The sequence below is a fragment of the Cydia pomonella genome, chromosome 22 (assembly GCF_033807575.1).
Source record: "Cydia pomonella isolate Wapato2018A chromosome 22, ilCydPomo1, whole genome shotgun sequence".
NCBI classification, from domain to species: Eukaryota; Metazoa; Arthropoda; class Insecta; order Lepidoptera; family Tortricidae; genus Cydia; species Cydia pomonella.
In genome coordinates this window covers 13917811-13932384 of record NC_084724.1, presented here as the reverse complement: position 1 = coordinate 13932384, position 14574 = coordinate 13917811, and the positions used below count along the sequence as shown (strand labels likewise).

General features: G+C 39.0%; 1 protein-coding gene across 1 annotated transcript in view; it reads left to right on the top strand.

Moving 5' to 3' along the window:
- Nucleotides 1-14574, top strand: part of LOC133530379 (orexin receptor type 2-like) — a 111564-nt gene that overhangs the window by 73357 nt on the left and 23633 nt on the right. Inside the window, exon 6 of the mRNA XM_061868293.1 lies at nucleotides 14261-14360. Within this exon, the coding sequence (XP_061724277.1) occupies nucleotides 14261-14360 (100 nt within the window). The remainder of the gene's footprint in view (nucleotides 1-14260; nucleotides 14361-14574) is intronic.

Here is a 14574-nt window from a genome sequence, read left to right as displayed (position 1 = left end):
CCGTAACTTCTAAAATAACAGAATGTAAAATCAAAAAAATATATATGATATACATTACCATGCAAACTTCCACCGAAAATTGGTTTGAACCAGATCTAGTAAGAAGTTTTTTTTAATACGTCATAAATGGTACGGAACTCTTCATGGGCGAGTCCGACTCGCACTTGGTCGCTTTTTTGTTTCATATTATAAACAATTACAAAGTACCAAAACCTAAAAAACTCTCAACAGATTGGTCTGAAACTTTGTACTTATATATAAAAGGCACTTATATATATATAGTGCTGTAATTAGTTTATGTAGTTCGAGATATTATATTAAATAAAAACCGGCCAAGAGCATGTCGGGCCACGCTCAGTGTAGGGTTCCGTAGTTAACTCTTTCGTCACAATAAGCTAAATTGAAGCTTAATGGATAGTAAATTGTTAACCAAGGAATGAAACGGTCCCTTTCACCCGAGTTAAACAAATAGGCAAATTTGCATAATCAGTACCTAATTAAAGTATTTTTACTATGAAAGGGAAACTTTTTGCGATAACTCAAAAACAGCTAACTGATCATGTCCGCTATAGTTTTCATTTAATGTATTTCTGAAGCTCTACTTCCACGATTTTTTTCATATTTTATGGACCTATGGTTCAAAAGTTAGAGGGGGGGAGGGGCACATTTTTTTTTTCGGAGCTATTATCTCCGAATATATTCACTCTATCAAAAAATGTTTGTTAAAGACCCCTATTAGGTTTGAAAGACCTTTCCAACGATACCCCACACGGTAGGGTTGAAGCGAAAAAAAAAATTTCACCCCCAATTTACGTGTAGGGGAGGTACCCTAAAAAAAAATTAAATTTTTAGATTTTATTGTACGACTTTGTAGGATTTATTGATTTATATATCCATGCCAAATTTCAGCTTTCTAGCACTAACGACCACGGAGCAAACAGACAGACAGACAGACGGACATAGCGAAACAATAAGAGTTCCTAGTTGACTACGGAACCCTAAAAAACAGCAAATTTAAGTTTTTCATAGAAAATTCGTTTGTTTTATATACTGGCCGCGTAGCCAACGTTACAATCGTTAACGGTCCGTAGCGTAGCGTAGCCATCTCTCTCTATCACTCTTCCATATTAGTGAGACTGTGACAGTTATAGGTTACATTGGCCACGGAGTGTGAACGATAGGCACGTTGGCTACGCGGGCTGGACCCTTGCATGTTGGTTGCAAGTGGATGTTGCAGATCAGTAACTCGTTTTCGACTAATTACAGACATATATACCTCATGTCTTTGTAAGTGCAAAGTTTCATTATAGTTCAACACGTAGTTTTATAATGAGAACGAAACTTCGTTTGTATGGGAAGGTTAAATCCGGCCTAGCTTGCAGGGGAGGCGGGGACTTTTAAGTAGACCAATAACGCTTATTCTCATTATTGCTACTAGTACATAAAAAAAAAACAACGGGTTGCAATCCGGGAGTGCCGGCAGAAGTGTCAACTTGAATATTAACGTTGTGCATTTTTGATATTATGGAATGGTTAGGGAATTATTTTGCACGAATTGCTTTAATTATCAGTACAAAAGTATACGTAAGTTGCAGTAAAACAAGAACTTTTGCAGATTACGTATAATTTTTAAAACATTTTTTCAAAAAAATCAAAGTTTGTTTTCACCCTGTATAAAAAATTAAGATTTACAAAATTTATAAAATCACTTTAAAATAGTAGAACTAAAAGTCTGCCTTCCGCATAAGGGGAAAGGAGGGGTAAAACTGCAAGGAAAATAAAAAAATACGGCTGAAAATTTAGAGAAAAAATGAATTAATGTGATGAATAATTATGGACTATGAGGGTTGATACGATGGCGCATGATACCTAAATTTTTAACCGGTTAATTAAACAGCCCAACAAAAGAGGCTTTTAGAATTTTTAGGAAAATTTAGTATGGCGGATCACAGAACTTTAGCAAATGGATAAATTAAAAATATAACACAAAAATACACAAGAAATAATTAGAACTAGATAATACTGTTAAAATTTAAAAAAACAAAAAAATATTTCAGTGGAAACAGGGTAAAGGGGATGAATGTGGCACACGCCAAGGTACCGGCAGCTGGATTCAGGTTTACTCGTGTAGAATGGATGGCGCACAAGTTGGCGACTTTAAACAAGCCGACGAGGTAAGCCTTACTCGCTTTCTGGCGAGCACGTATGGCAGCAGACCGGGCGATAACGATGAGATTTCTTCACTTCACCACTGCTTAGCGCCGACCTGCGCACGGCTTTGGAGACCTGTCGCTTCCTGGCTAGCGCGTATGGCAACAGACCGGGCGATAACGATGAGGTTTCTTCACTTCACCACTGCTTAGCGCCGACCTGCGCACGGCTTTGGATACCAACTGTTTATGAGAGGCCTCTCCTCTTCGAACGCCGATTTACGCGCGCCTTTGGTAGTCAACGGTTACCAGGAGCTTCTCCACCCGTGGATTTATGCGCACTTAAAAAGACTTCGTGTTAACTATTAAACTGGCTATAAATTGCAAAACTGGTTTAAAACGACCCGGGAACACAAACGACTTCTCCACTCCAAATTCACCAAACCATCTGCCGAAAAACAACTTCAATCTTCTCTTTTTCGAATATTCCATAAAAATTTAAATTCAAAATAAGCGCAAATAAGCACTTAATTTATTAGAAACGGCCAGGAATTATACGAAAAAAGGTCGGCGCTTTCTTTTTCTTTTTTTTTGCTAAAAGCGCCATCTAACCATCAACGCCTGAATTATGAAACCGCATAGAGAGACAACAGAAAGAGAACTGAGCCAGCTGACAACTAGAAGAAGAAGTTTAAAAATAAACCGACAGATGTTGATTATGTAGCAATTTTGCTACAGCACCCCCCTACCAAACAAAGAGACAAACAAACAAGAAGACTAACCCTAAACAAAAATCAACCTAATGCTAAGCCCAAAATAATATAACAAGAGAACCCTCAATAAAATTCCAATAAAACCAACCTCAGACAATTATTAACATTACCCCAAAAGACTAACCTAATAGATTAACGAGATGACACGAGGCCAACCAACGCGTCACGCGGTCCAAAACGCAACGGCCGGGATAGGACAGAAACTGCACCTGGCTACAGATCTTGATCTCTTACACCGAGTCATCAAATTACATAGCCAGACTGTCATAAACCGAGAAAGATAACCGGGGCCTTAAGCACCAACGGTAGAAAAAGTCGAATCCGGAAAAAAGGAGTAAGGAAACGCTCAAACGAAAATACTAAAAAGAACGATAAGAAACGAACCAAGTAAGGGTTACCAATAGGGGAAGGGCGAACTAAAGCGCATTTTAGAATTTTGAGAATAATTTAGGTGAACGGGCCAAAAGAAGAAACTATTTCAAAATATCTTTAATATGATAGGTACCGATATGCTCGGAATCGGTATCAGCCAAAATGTATACCTGCGGGGACACTCTTCTAACCACTCGGCACCGAACGAAACGTGGAGCGAATTTACCGCCCCGAATAGGGTCGGCAGAACCACGCTGGAAATTCCTGCGCCAAACGATTTGGTCAACAACGATTCTGGACGAAGAACGATTCGTATTGAACTTGGCGGCGTTACGATGAAAGGCCAAAGCCATCGAATCAGAAACTTTATCATATACCTCTCGAAGCGTCTGAAGATTCGAAGCACGTTCCATCCGGCTGAGTCCCACATCTTGGTCCACAACCTGATTCTCAACACGCTCTCGAATCATTGACAACTCACGGCCGTACATTAAAAAATTCGGTGTGTAGGCAGTAGCCAAATTTATACACGAATTCAAATAGAGAGCGACCCGATGTAAATGACATGACCAACTGCGTTGATCATTTTCAACTAGAATGCTCAAAGTAGTAATGACGACCTGGTTATATCTCTCCACAACATTCGCTTGTGGCGAATAATATGGGGTATAACACGGACCTGGAATATTGTAGCTCGTTAAGAAATCCAGAAATTGACGACTATGAAAAACAGTGGCGTTGTCACAGAGAATGTTAGTAGGAACACCGTACCGCAAAAAAACCTCCGATTCTAAAGCCATCGATATAGATCTCGCATTCACCGACTTTAACGGAACCAACCAAACAAATTTGGTAAAAACGTCAACCATAGTCAAAATATAACGAAAACCACTACGGCTAACAGGTAATGGACCAATTAAGTCAATGGAAAGAAGATCCATTGGAGCAGCAACAGGACGAGGGAACAAAAGAAGACCACGGGGTTGTGAATTTGCAATTTTAAAAGACTTGCAGACCTGACATTCGGAAAGGAACTTGGTAACATCACGGTACATATTTGGCTAATAATATACATCACGAGCTTTTAAATACGTCTTCATAACACCAGGATGAACATTAGGAAACCCATTATGAATTTCAGCAACCGCCTCTCTAGTCCTTGAGGCAGGAAGAACTATACGCCAAGGATTAGGTGCTAAAAGGTTTTCAATAGAGACCCTGCGCATTAAGACACCATCCCGAAGAGCAAACGCAGTAAACATCTGAGGATTGTCCAAAACTCCCTGGTAAATACGTTCGTACCAAGGATCACCAGAAGGATCCACACCACGCGCGAAAGAAATAAGCCCAACTTGAGCGCGGGACAAGGCGTCAGGAACAACATTAAGAACACCCTTCTTATGCTCAATTTCAAAATTATATTGGGAAATCAAAGTCGCCCAACGAGCCAAACGTCCAGTAGGATTATCAAGAGTGATCAACCATTTAAGAGCAATGTGATCAGTAACGATCTTAAACTTCATTCCATCGAGATACCCACGGAAATGCTTGATGGAATCAATAACAGCGAGAAGCTCATGCTCGGTTGTCCCATATCCACGTTCAGCCTTAGTAAATAAACGGGAGTAATAAGCAATTGGATGTTCGACGCCATCAATCTCTTGAGCCAAGACAGACCCCAGACCAACCTGGCTAGCGTCACACTGGAGGATGAAAGGTTTCGAAAAATCTGGACAGGCCATCAACGGAGAGTTCATCAAGGCATCCTTTAATTTAGAAAAAGCTTCACCAGCACTATCGTTCCAATCGATGGGGTCACGTCCCTTCCTCTTTCCGATAAGTGCCGTGAGTGGAGCAATAATCGAAGAAAAACCATCCACGAAACGACGATAATATGAACACATACCAATGAAAGCACGTAGAGACTTGGCAGAAGAAGGAGTAGGGTAATCCCTAATAGCTTCTAATTTCTTCGGATCAGTTTGAAGACCACGCTCGTTGACAATGTAGCCGAGATACTTCAATTCAGATTTACAAAACTCACACTTTTCCAAATTAACCGTAAGACCAGCCTCCTTCAACCTATCACGAACCTTACGAATAAGCCGCATATGACTAACAAAGTCACGGGACACCAAAATCAAATCATCTACATAACCAAAGATAAAATCGTCAGAGTCAGGGGTATATTCGAAATTGACAATCATGTCAGTGAGCCTCTGCATCTCGGATGCAGCATTGGTTAAACCAAACGGAAGGCGAACGAACTCAAAAAGACCCCTTTGCGGTACAATAAAGGCAGTTTTCTCACAACTGGCTTTATCAGCTAATGGAATTTGCCAAAAGGCACTCCTAAAATCCAGCGAAGTTAGATATCTAGCACCTCGTAGGTTGTCAAGGATGTCCTGGACGCGTGGGAGAGGATATGAATCCCTGATGGTAACGCTGTTCAACTTCCTGCTGTCCACGCAAAACCTGACACTACCATCCTTTTTGGTAACCATCACCACTGGAGAAGCCCAAGGTGATCGCGATGGACGAATGACCCCTAACTCTAACATCTTGTCAATTTCTTCATTGAGAACCTTAAGCTTGACAGGAGACAAGGGATAGTAACGTTGGCGAATAGGTGAACCAACAGTCTCAATCTTATGCGAAAGCCACGATGTACAACCTAAACCAGCTTTATCAGAAGAAATCCCCTCGAACTCGTTAATAACAGATTGTAGCTTTGATTCCTGATCGGGTGTAAGCACCGTACGGGGGTGGACATAGCGAACCTGACCTACGACTTGTGGGACTGCAGCAGGAACATGATGTGAAGCGACATAAAGCTTGCCAGACAAACCATCATTAAACGCCTTCTTTAAAATGTCTATAAGACCAAAAGAATTCCAAAACTCAATCCCTAAAATAAATGCAGTAGGAAGATTACTGCTCACTAGACAGGGGTGCATAATGCGAATGCCACTAAAAAATATAGGGATATCCAAACCGCCTAAAATTTCAATAGGAGAGTTGTCGGCGGAGACAACATAAGGCCGAATATCCTCGCGGAAAGCTATACCGAGCTTCGACAGGAGAGAAATATCAATTAGTGAAACCTGAGCACCAGAATCCAAAAGAGCATTTACCGGGGAGCCAGCGACTATAACATCAATAAAAAGTCTATTATCCGGGGAATTATTAATATATACAGGCGACACCGATGGACCTCTCAGTGCGCCACCAATTAGTTTTTTGACGGACCAGGATTACAATTAGGACAATCGCGGGTAATTGCTCCAACACGCTTACACTTGAAGCACACTGCCCCTGAAACGAAAGGACAATTACGGTAATTATGACCGGTTGCATCACACTTCATACACACTAAAGTACTGGGTTGTTCTACCACTTGAGCACTAATCGGTGCAATAGCCAAACGTGCTGGACGTGGACCTTGGAAGGCTTCAAAATTTTTCGCGACTTCTAACAAACCATCAATATCCCTAACCACGTTAGTTGCAAGACAAGGATGATATCTAGGATTCATTCCATATTTTATAATGTTAAATAAGTTGGCTTCGGAGACCGGTGTACGAAGCTTTGCGTTTAAATCGCGTGCCTGAATAACAAAATCAACCACCGACTGGTTGGCCTTCTGTGATAAAGCGCGGAGTTGACTCTCGACCTTGAAATCATAGTCGGCTACGTCGAAAGTTTTAACGAATGCAGAATCACTTTAAAATAGTAGAACTAAAAGTCTGCCTTCCGCATAAGGGGAAAGGAGGGGTAAAACTGCAAGGAAAATAAAAAAATACGGCTGAAAATTTAGAGAAAAAATGAATTAATGTGATGAATAATTATGGACTATGAGGGTTGATACGATGGCGCATGATACCTAAATTTTTAACCGGTTAATTAAACAGCCCAACAAAAGAGGCTTTTAGAATTTTTAGGAAAATTTAGTATGGCGGATCACAGAACTTTAGCAAATGGATAAATTAAAAATATAACACAAAAATACACAAGAAATAATTAGAACTAGATAATACTGTTAAAATTTAAAAACAAAAAAAATATTTCAGTGGAAACAGGGTAAAGGGGATGAATGTGGCACACGCCAAGGTACCGGCAGCTGGATTCAGGTTTACTCGTGTAGAATGGATGGCGCACAAGTTGGCGACTTTAAACAAGCCGACGAGGTAAGCCTTACTCGCTTTCTGGCGAGCACGTATGGCAGCAGACCGGGCGATAACGATGAGATTTCTTCACTTCACCACTGCTTAGCGCCGACCTGCGCACGGCTTTGGAGACCTGTCGCTTCCTGGCTAGCGCGTATGGCAACAGACCGGGCGATAACGATGAGGTTTCTTCACTTCACCACTGCCTAGCGCCGACCTGCGCACGGCTTTGGATACCAACTGTTTATGAGAGGCCTCTCCTCTTCGAACGCCGATTTACGCGCGCCTTTGGTAGTCAACTGTTACCAGGAGCTTCTCCACCCGTGGATTTATGCGCACTTAAAAAGACTTCGTGTTAACTATTAAACTGGCTATAAATTGCAAAACTGGTTTAAAACGACCCGGGAACACAAACGACTTCTCCACTCCAAATTCACCAAACCATCTGCCGAAAAACAACTTCAATCTTCTCTTTTTCGAATATTCCATAAAAATTTAAATTCAAAATAAGCGCAAATAAGCACTTAATTTATTAGAAACGGCCAGGAATTATACGAAAAAAGGTCGGCGCTTTCTTTTTCTTTTTTTTTTGCTAAAAGCGCCATCTAACCATCAACGCCTGAATTATGAAACCGCATAGAGAGACAACAGAAAGAGAACTGAGCCAGCTGACAACTAGAAGAAGAAGTTTAAAAATAAACCGACAGATGTTGATTATGTAGCAATTTTGCTACAAAGTATACTATCATTTATGTGGTAAAATACAATATTCTCTCTCAGAAAAATCAACTTCCATCCATAATTTCAACGACTCTCACATACCATCATCATTAGGTACTAGAACCATCATGGAGTTTTTCGATCAGGTCACATGTCCGTCTTACGAATTTTCAATCTGACGAATCTGTCGGCCACGCGACCTATCGCGAGTTTTACATTTTTTCCCCATCACAAAAAGTGCACAGCGCCGCTAAAGAAGTTTTCACTTCAAAAACTTAGAAAATTGTTAACGGAGTATTTATTCAGAGGCTCGAGTCCTTTAAAAATGCACTTAAAGACTCATTAAAGGACTCAACTCGTCACTTAAAAGACTCGGAAGTTTTTTTAGTGCAGTCTCGTAAAAACAAGTCGCGTGTTTCAAATTTAAACTTAAATGATTCGAGTTTCTGCAAACACTATTGTACCTACTCTCCCAGTGCTTTTTGCTTTCGTCATTCAATACAGGGTGATTTTGGGTCGTGATCCAGAACCACTTTTTCTGAATCTATAAATGATTTACATTATCATACGGTAGTATTTGATTGAAAGATAATTAGGTTAATTTTTATTATTATTCAAGTAAAATTAATCTTATATGAATTAATCATGGTCACCCTATGACTTTTGACATACGCTGTATGGAAAGCGACAAGACGTCATATTGAGTAGGGTGACCAAACTGTTCGCAAACATGTTTTTTTCTACTTGTCATCTGAAAAATACTCATAATTATTGGTGATAATAAATAATGAGCAACATCATTAGACTCATCTTTGAATTCTGTGTGATGTCTTGTTCTCTTGCTCCACGACCCCGAAATCATCCTGTATAGTTAACGTTCCTTAAGCGTACGTCGGGTTTTCAGCGGCAAATGTTTTAAACTTGTAACAACAATTCTCGCCTTGTAATGAAAGCATGATTGATCTGCCCGGGTTAAAAATACGCTAGCTGTGAATATTTTATTTCAGTCTAGTAATTGTAGTTACATTTAGGTGACGTCAAGAAGGATGAGTAGAAGCATTTAAATGATTTATTTTTTAGGGTTCCGTAGCCAAATGGCATAAAACGGAACCCTTATAGTTTCGCCATGTCCGTCTGTCTGTCTGTCTGTCTGTCTGTCTGTCTGTCTGTCTGTCTGTCCGAGGCTTTGCTCCGTGGTCGTTAGTGCTAGAAAGCTGAAATTTGGCATGGATATATAAATCAATAAAGCCGACAAAGTCGTACAATAAAATCTAAAAATTTTTTTTTTTTGGGGTACCTCCCCTACACGTAAAGTGGGGGTGAAATTTTTTTTTTCGCTTCAACCCTAGAGTGTGGGGTATCGTTGGAAAGGTCTTTAAAAACTAATTGAAACTTGATAAAGTGAATATATTCGGAGATAATCGCTCCGAAAGAAAAAAAAATGTGTCCCCCCCTCCCTCTAACTTTTGAACCATAGGTCCAAAAAATATGAAAAAAATCGTGGAAGTAGAGCTTAAGAAAGACATTAAATGAAAACTATAGCGGACATGATCAGTTTAGCTGTTTTTGAGTTATCGCAAAAAGTTTTCCCTTCATAGTAAAAAGACTTATTTTAATTAGGTACTGATTATGCAAATTTGCCTATTTATTTAACTCAGGTGAAAGGTACCGTTTCATCCCTTGGTTAACAATTTACTATACTTTAAGCTCCAGTTTAGCTTATTGTGACGGAAGAGTAACTACGGAACCCTACACTGAGCGTGGCCCGACATGCTCTTGGCCGGTTATTAGTTTAGTTATTGATTATTATAATATTGTATTGTATCCAATTTATTTACGGGCCCCGAAAGTATGACCATGTTTCTGATTTCCGCCGCAAACTAGACTGGCTCCCGATCCGCGAGCGTCGGTCGTCTAGAATACTTTGTATGCTTTATACCATCCTCTTTGATCCAGCTGCACCAGATTACCTTAAATCAAAATTTCAATTTGTAACACCTCGTCCCGGTTGCGGCCTTCGTACCTCCCGGAGTTTAAACTCTTTATTCCTCTTTACCGCACTGGTTTCATGTCCAACTCTTTGGCCCTCCAGGCAATTCGTTTCTGGAACGATCTTCCTCTCCCAATACGAAAAGCACAGAGCAAATTTTCCTTAAAACACCAATTTCGTAAATACTTTTCGGACGTATGGGTACAATATTTCAATATATATGTGTATGTTTGTATTTATTATAATACTATGTATTTATGCATGTTTGTTTATAATAGTAGTGTTTAGATAGTGGCTTTTATCTCTCTGTACTGATTTTCTTTTCCGCACCAATTGTAAGTTTCTGTTTGGCCCAATGGTTGACTGGTAGAGAATGCCTTAAGGCATTAAGTCCGCCATTTGTACTTTTTTTTGTATTGTGCAATAAAGGTTAAATAAATAAATAAATGTAACTGACAGTATATGATTAATACCAATAAAATTCTATCTATCTATCTATGTAGGTAGATCAAGCTGCAATCATGGCCACTTCAGGGAATGCAGTTTTGAATTGAATCTAGACACGTGGCAGCGTGTTAAGCCAAGTTCAAAAGAAGAGAACTGGTGACGTAGCGGCCGTGTGTTATATTACACGTACAATTTGGAGCCACTTTAACGCCTGCGTAACTCAAAATGTATTAAACGTAAATACATATACGAAATTTGGTTCTTTTATTATGACCCTTAAGACTAACTAGAACCCTAACTTCATGAATATAGCTCAACCGGTTATGAATTGACGTACCTACTCACCTAATATCAAAAACCGAACCCACTTCCAGATGACCAAGCAAGTTGAAATTTAGCATCTAGCTGGGTAATTGCGTGGTTACGAACCTAAGCTCAAGAAACAGTGTTTTTTAGGGTTCCGTAGTCAACTAGGAACCCTTATAGTTTCGCCATGTCCGTCTGTCTGTCTGTCTGTCTGTCTGTCTGTCTGTCCGAGGCTTTGCTCCGTGATCGTTAGTGCTAGAAAGCTGAAATTCGGCATGGATATATAAATCAATAAAGCCGACAAAGTCGTACAATAAAATATAAAAATTTAATTTTTTTGAGGGTACCTCCCCTACACGTAAAGTGGGGGTGAATTTTTTTTTCTGCTTCAACCCTACAGTGTGGGGTATCGTTGGAAAGGGCTTTTAAAACTAATAGGGGCCTTCAACAAACATTTTTTGATAAAGTGAATATATTCAGAGATAATCGCTCCGAAAGAAAAAAAAATGTGTCCCCCCCCCTCTAACTTTTGAACCATAGATAGGTCCAAAAAATATGAAAAAAATCGTGGAAGTAGAGCTTAAGAAAGACTTTAAATGAAAACTATAGCGGATATGATCAGTTTAGCTGTTTTTGAGTTATCGCAAAAAGTTTCCCCTTCATAGTAAAAAGACTTACTTTAATTAGGTACTGATTATGCAAATTTGCTTATTTGTTTAACTCGCGTGAAAGGTACCGTTTCATCCCTTGGTTAACAATTTACTATACTTTAAGCTCCAGTTTAGCTTATTGTGACGGAAAAGTAACTACGGAACCCTACACTGAGCGTGGCCCGACATGCTCTTGGCCGGTTTTTATTTACTATTTGTATAATTAAAAAAAAAACAGCGTTATTTACATACTAAGCGCCTATCGAACTTAATATTAAATTAAATTTTACTTTCGAAATCAATAATGATGCATACTAATATTTTAATTAAAATGCAGAATAATTAGACTAAATATAACATATACTTTTGAACGTGAACTGTAGAGTCCATTTTGACGACCGGTCTGCCCTATAGTGGGTAGTGACCTTGCCTATGAAGCCGATGGTCCCGGGTTTGAATAGGGAATTTATTTGTGTGATGAGCACAGGTGGTTGTGTGGTTTGTTCCTGAGTCATGGATGTTTTATATGTATATAAGTATGTATTTATCTATATACGTATGTATATCGTCAACAAGTATACCCACAGTATAAGCTTTGCTTACGCAGTGGCTTACGTGAGTGAATAACTCGCGATGCGACGCGGCGCGGCGCGGCGGCCCAACGGCATTCGCGTTCACAACGAGATCGCCCACGTAGGACACTTCCATAGGTATCAAAGGATTGAATTCACCCGCGCCGCACCGCGCTGCTTCGCGTTCACGAGTTATTCGCTCACGTAAGCCGACACCTTAGTTTGGGGCTAGGCCGATCTGTGTAAGATTATTCCCAAATATTTATCTAATTATTTGGCAAGGTGTTCCAGGGTGGTAGATACTTACGGCACATTGTTTCCTCGGCTTTTAATGCGAACTGTAAATGCTTTAAATATTTGCAAAACTCGCTTAAGTACTTAGAAGAATGGTACCGATGGTCCCAAAACTTAAGGGCAAAACTTTTAATAACGGGATGCTGTTAATAGAAAACTTTTGCTTGATCGCATTATTTGTTCTGTTGTTTAACGTGGATAGGTACTTGATCTTATCATACAATTTAGAACTTGATAAAAGGAAGGATTGTTGGCGTAGGTATTTTATCGCTTTCCCCTCTATGCATCCGTTTGGTTGTTAGAAGAGTTAAATATCTTTTCATGACACTGTTCGAAAAAGAACATATTTCATGCAGGTGTACTGAAGGGCAAAGGCCTATTTTGTTCCCACGGGAATTATGGATTGTGAAAAAAAAGGCTATAACTCCCTAGGGACTTGAAGCATTTTTTTTAAATGATGTCACTTATTCATACAAACCAAGTAGCATAAATGAGTTTTACTTTTAAAATACTGACGTTTATAATTTAATATTTTTGTTTATGTTTAAAATTGTTTAATTTGATTATTTTATCTACACACATATTATAAACTTTCTATGATATATTCGCTAACCCAAATTACAATCAATATTGGGGCATCGTTGCCCTCTTGGAGGAACTCGCGGATATGTGGTAGAGTCACCAAAATATTTTTTATCGCTCATTCTACACGAAACTTTTGCTATAGTTACTTTAAAAACAACAAAATATTTTCATTTTATACTTAAAACTAATTAAAAGATAAATTGTACGTCAAATTGCGGTTTCTTGCTTTTTTTCAGGCATGTCACGCGCACGCATTCGTAGTTTTTTTTTTAATTCAGAGACAAACTAGATTCGGGGCCCTATTTTCGTATCATTCGATACAAACTAACATGCGAGATATGTCAAAATTGTATGCAATTGACATTTCATTTCGAACAAAAAGGCATCTCGATTGATGTTCCAAATTTGAATGTCATAACCAAATCGATTTTGATGTAGTTAAAAAGCAATAACAACATTATCATAGATAAGAAATTTGTTGTAATAAAACAGTTTATCGTAATGTTGACCATTATTTACGAATTTTTAAGGCATCATAGAAGGTTTATGATATGTGCTTTTGTCACCGACTGTACTTTTCTTTCCACAGGCAACTAATACTCATCGAGACAATTCTAAGAACCCCAAACACAATTAGGTTGCGTTGTTTTATCACAGAGTTCCTATGGCCACCTCTTGTCTCCATCATCAGCTCGATGGTACCATAATATTGCATTGTCACCCGACTGAAGGATGACAATGGAAGGATGGATGGCTGTGCACTTTTTGTGATGGGGAAAAATGTTAAACTCGCGACAGGTCACTTGACAGACAGATTTGTCAGATTAAAAATTCGTAAGACGGACACCTGACCTGATCAAAAAACTCCATGATGGTTCTAGTAATGATGATAATGTAAAAAAGTTGATTTTTCTTAGAAATAAACTTTTTAATGTTAAATAATTGTAATAGTTCTAGAGTTTAAATTTTTTAATGCAATATAAATTGTCATGCTTGTGTACGATAGTTCAATAAATGAATATTGTATTTTTCCACATAAATGATAGTACTTTTATTCCAATAATTAAAGCAATTCGTGCAAAATTATTCGCTAACCATTCCGAAATATTAAAAATGCACAACGTTAATATTCAAGTTTTCACTTCTGTCGGCACTCCTGGAGTGCAACCCAGCGTTTTTTTTTTCTTTAATATACGTTATGTATTAGGAAACAAATATTGTATTCTCTGTTACAGACAAGCGACTATCGCGTCGTAAAGTGGCCAAGATGCTGGTAGCGGTGGTAGTCATGTTCGCCGTATGTTACCTGCCCGTGCACACGCTGTCCCTGCTCAGGTAAATCTACCCGTGCACACTCAGTCCCTACTCAGGTAAACCTGCCCGTGCACACGCTGTCCCTGTTCAGGTAATCTAAGCATAGATCGTGTGCGCGTCGGAAGTTATTCAAAACAGTTTTTCGCAAAAGTTTCTTTAGATCCAATGTTGTTTTCATCTATGTAAGAATTGAAGAGCATACAGTTTACTACAAGTTATGTTTCTAACATTTTTG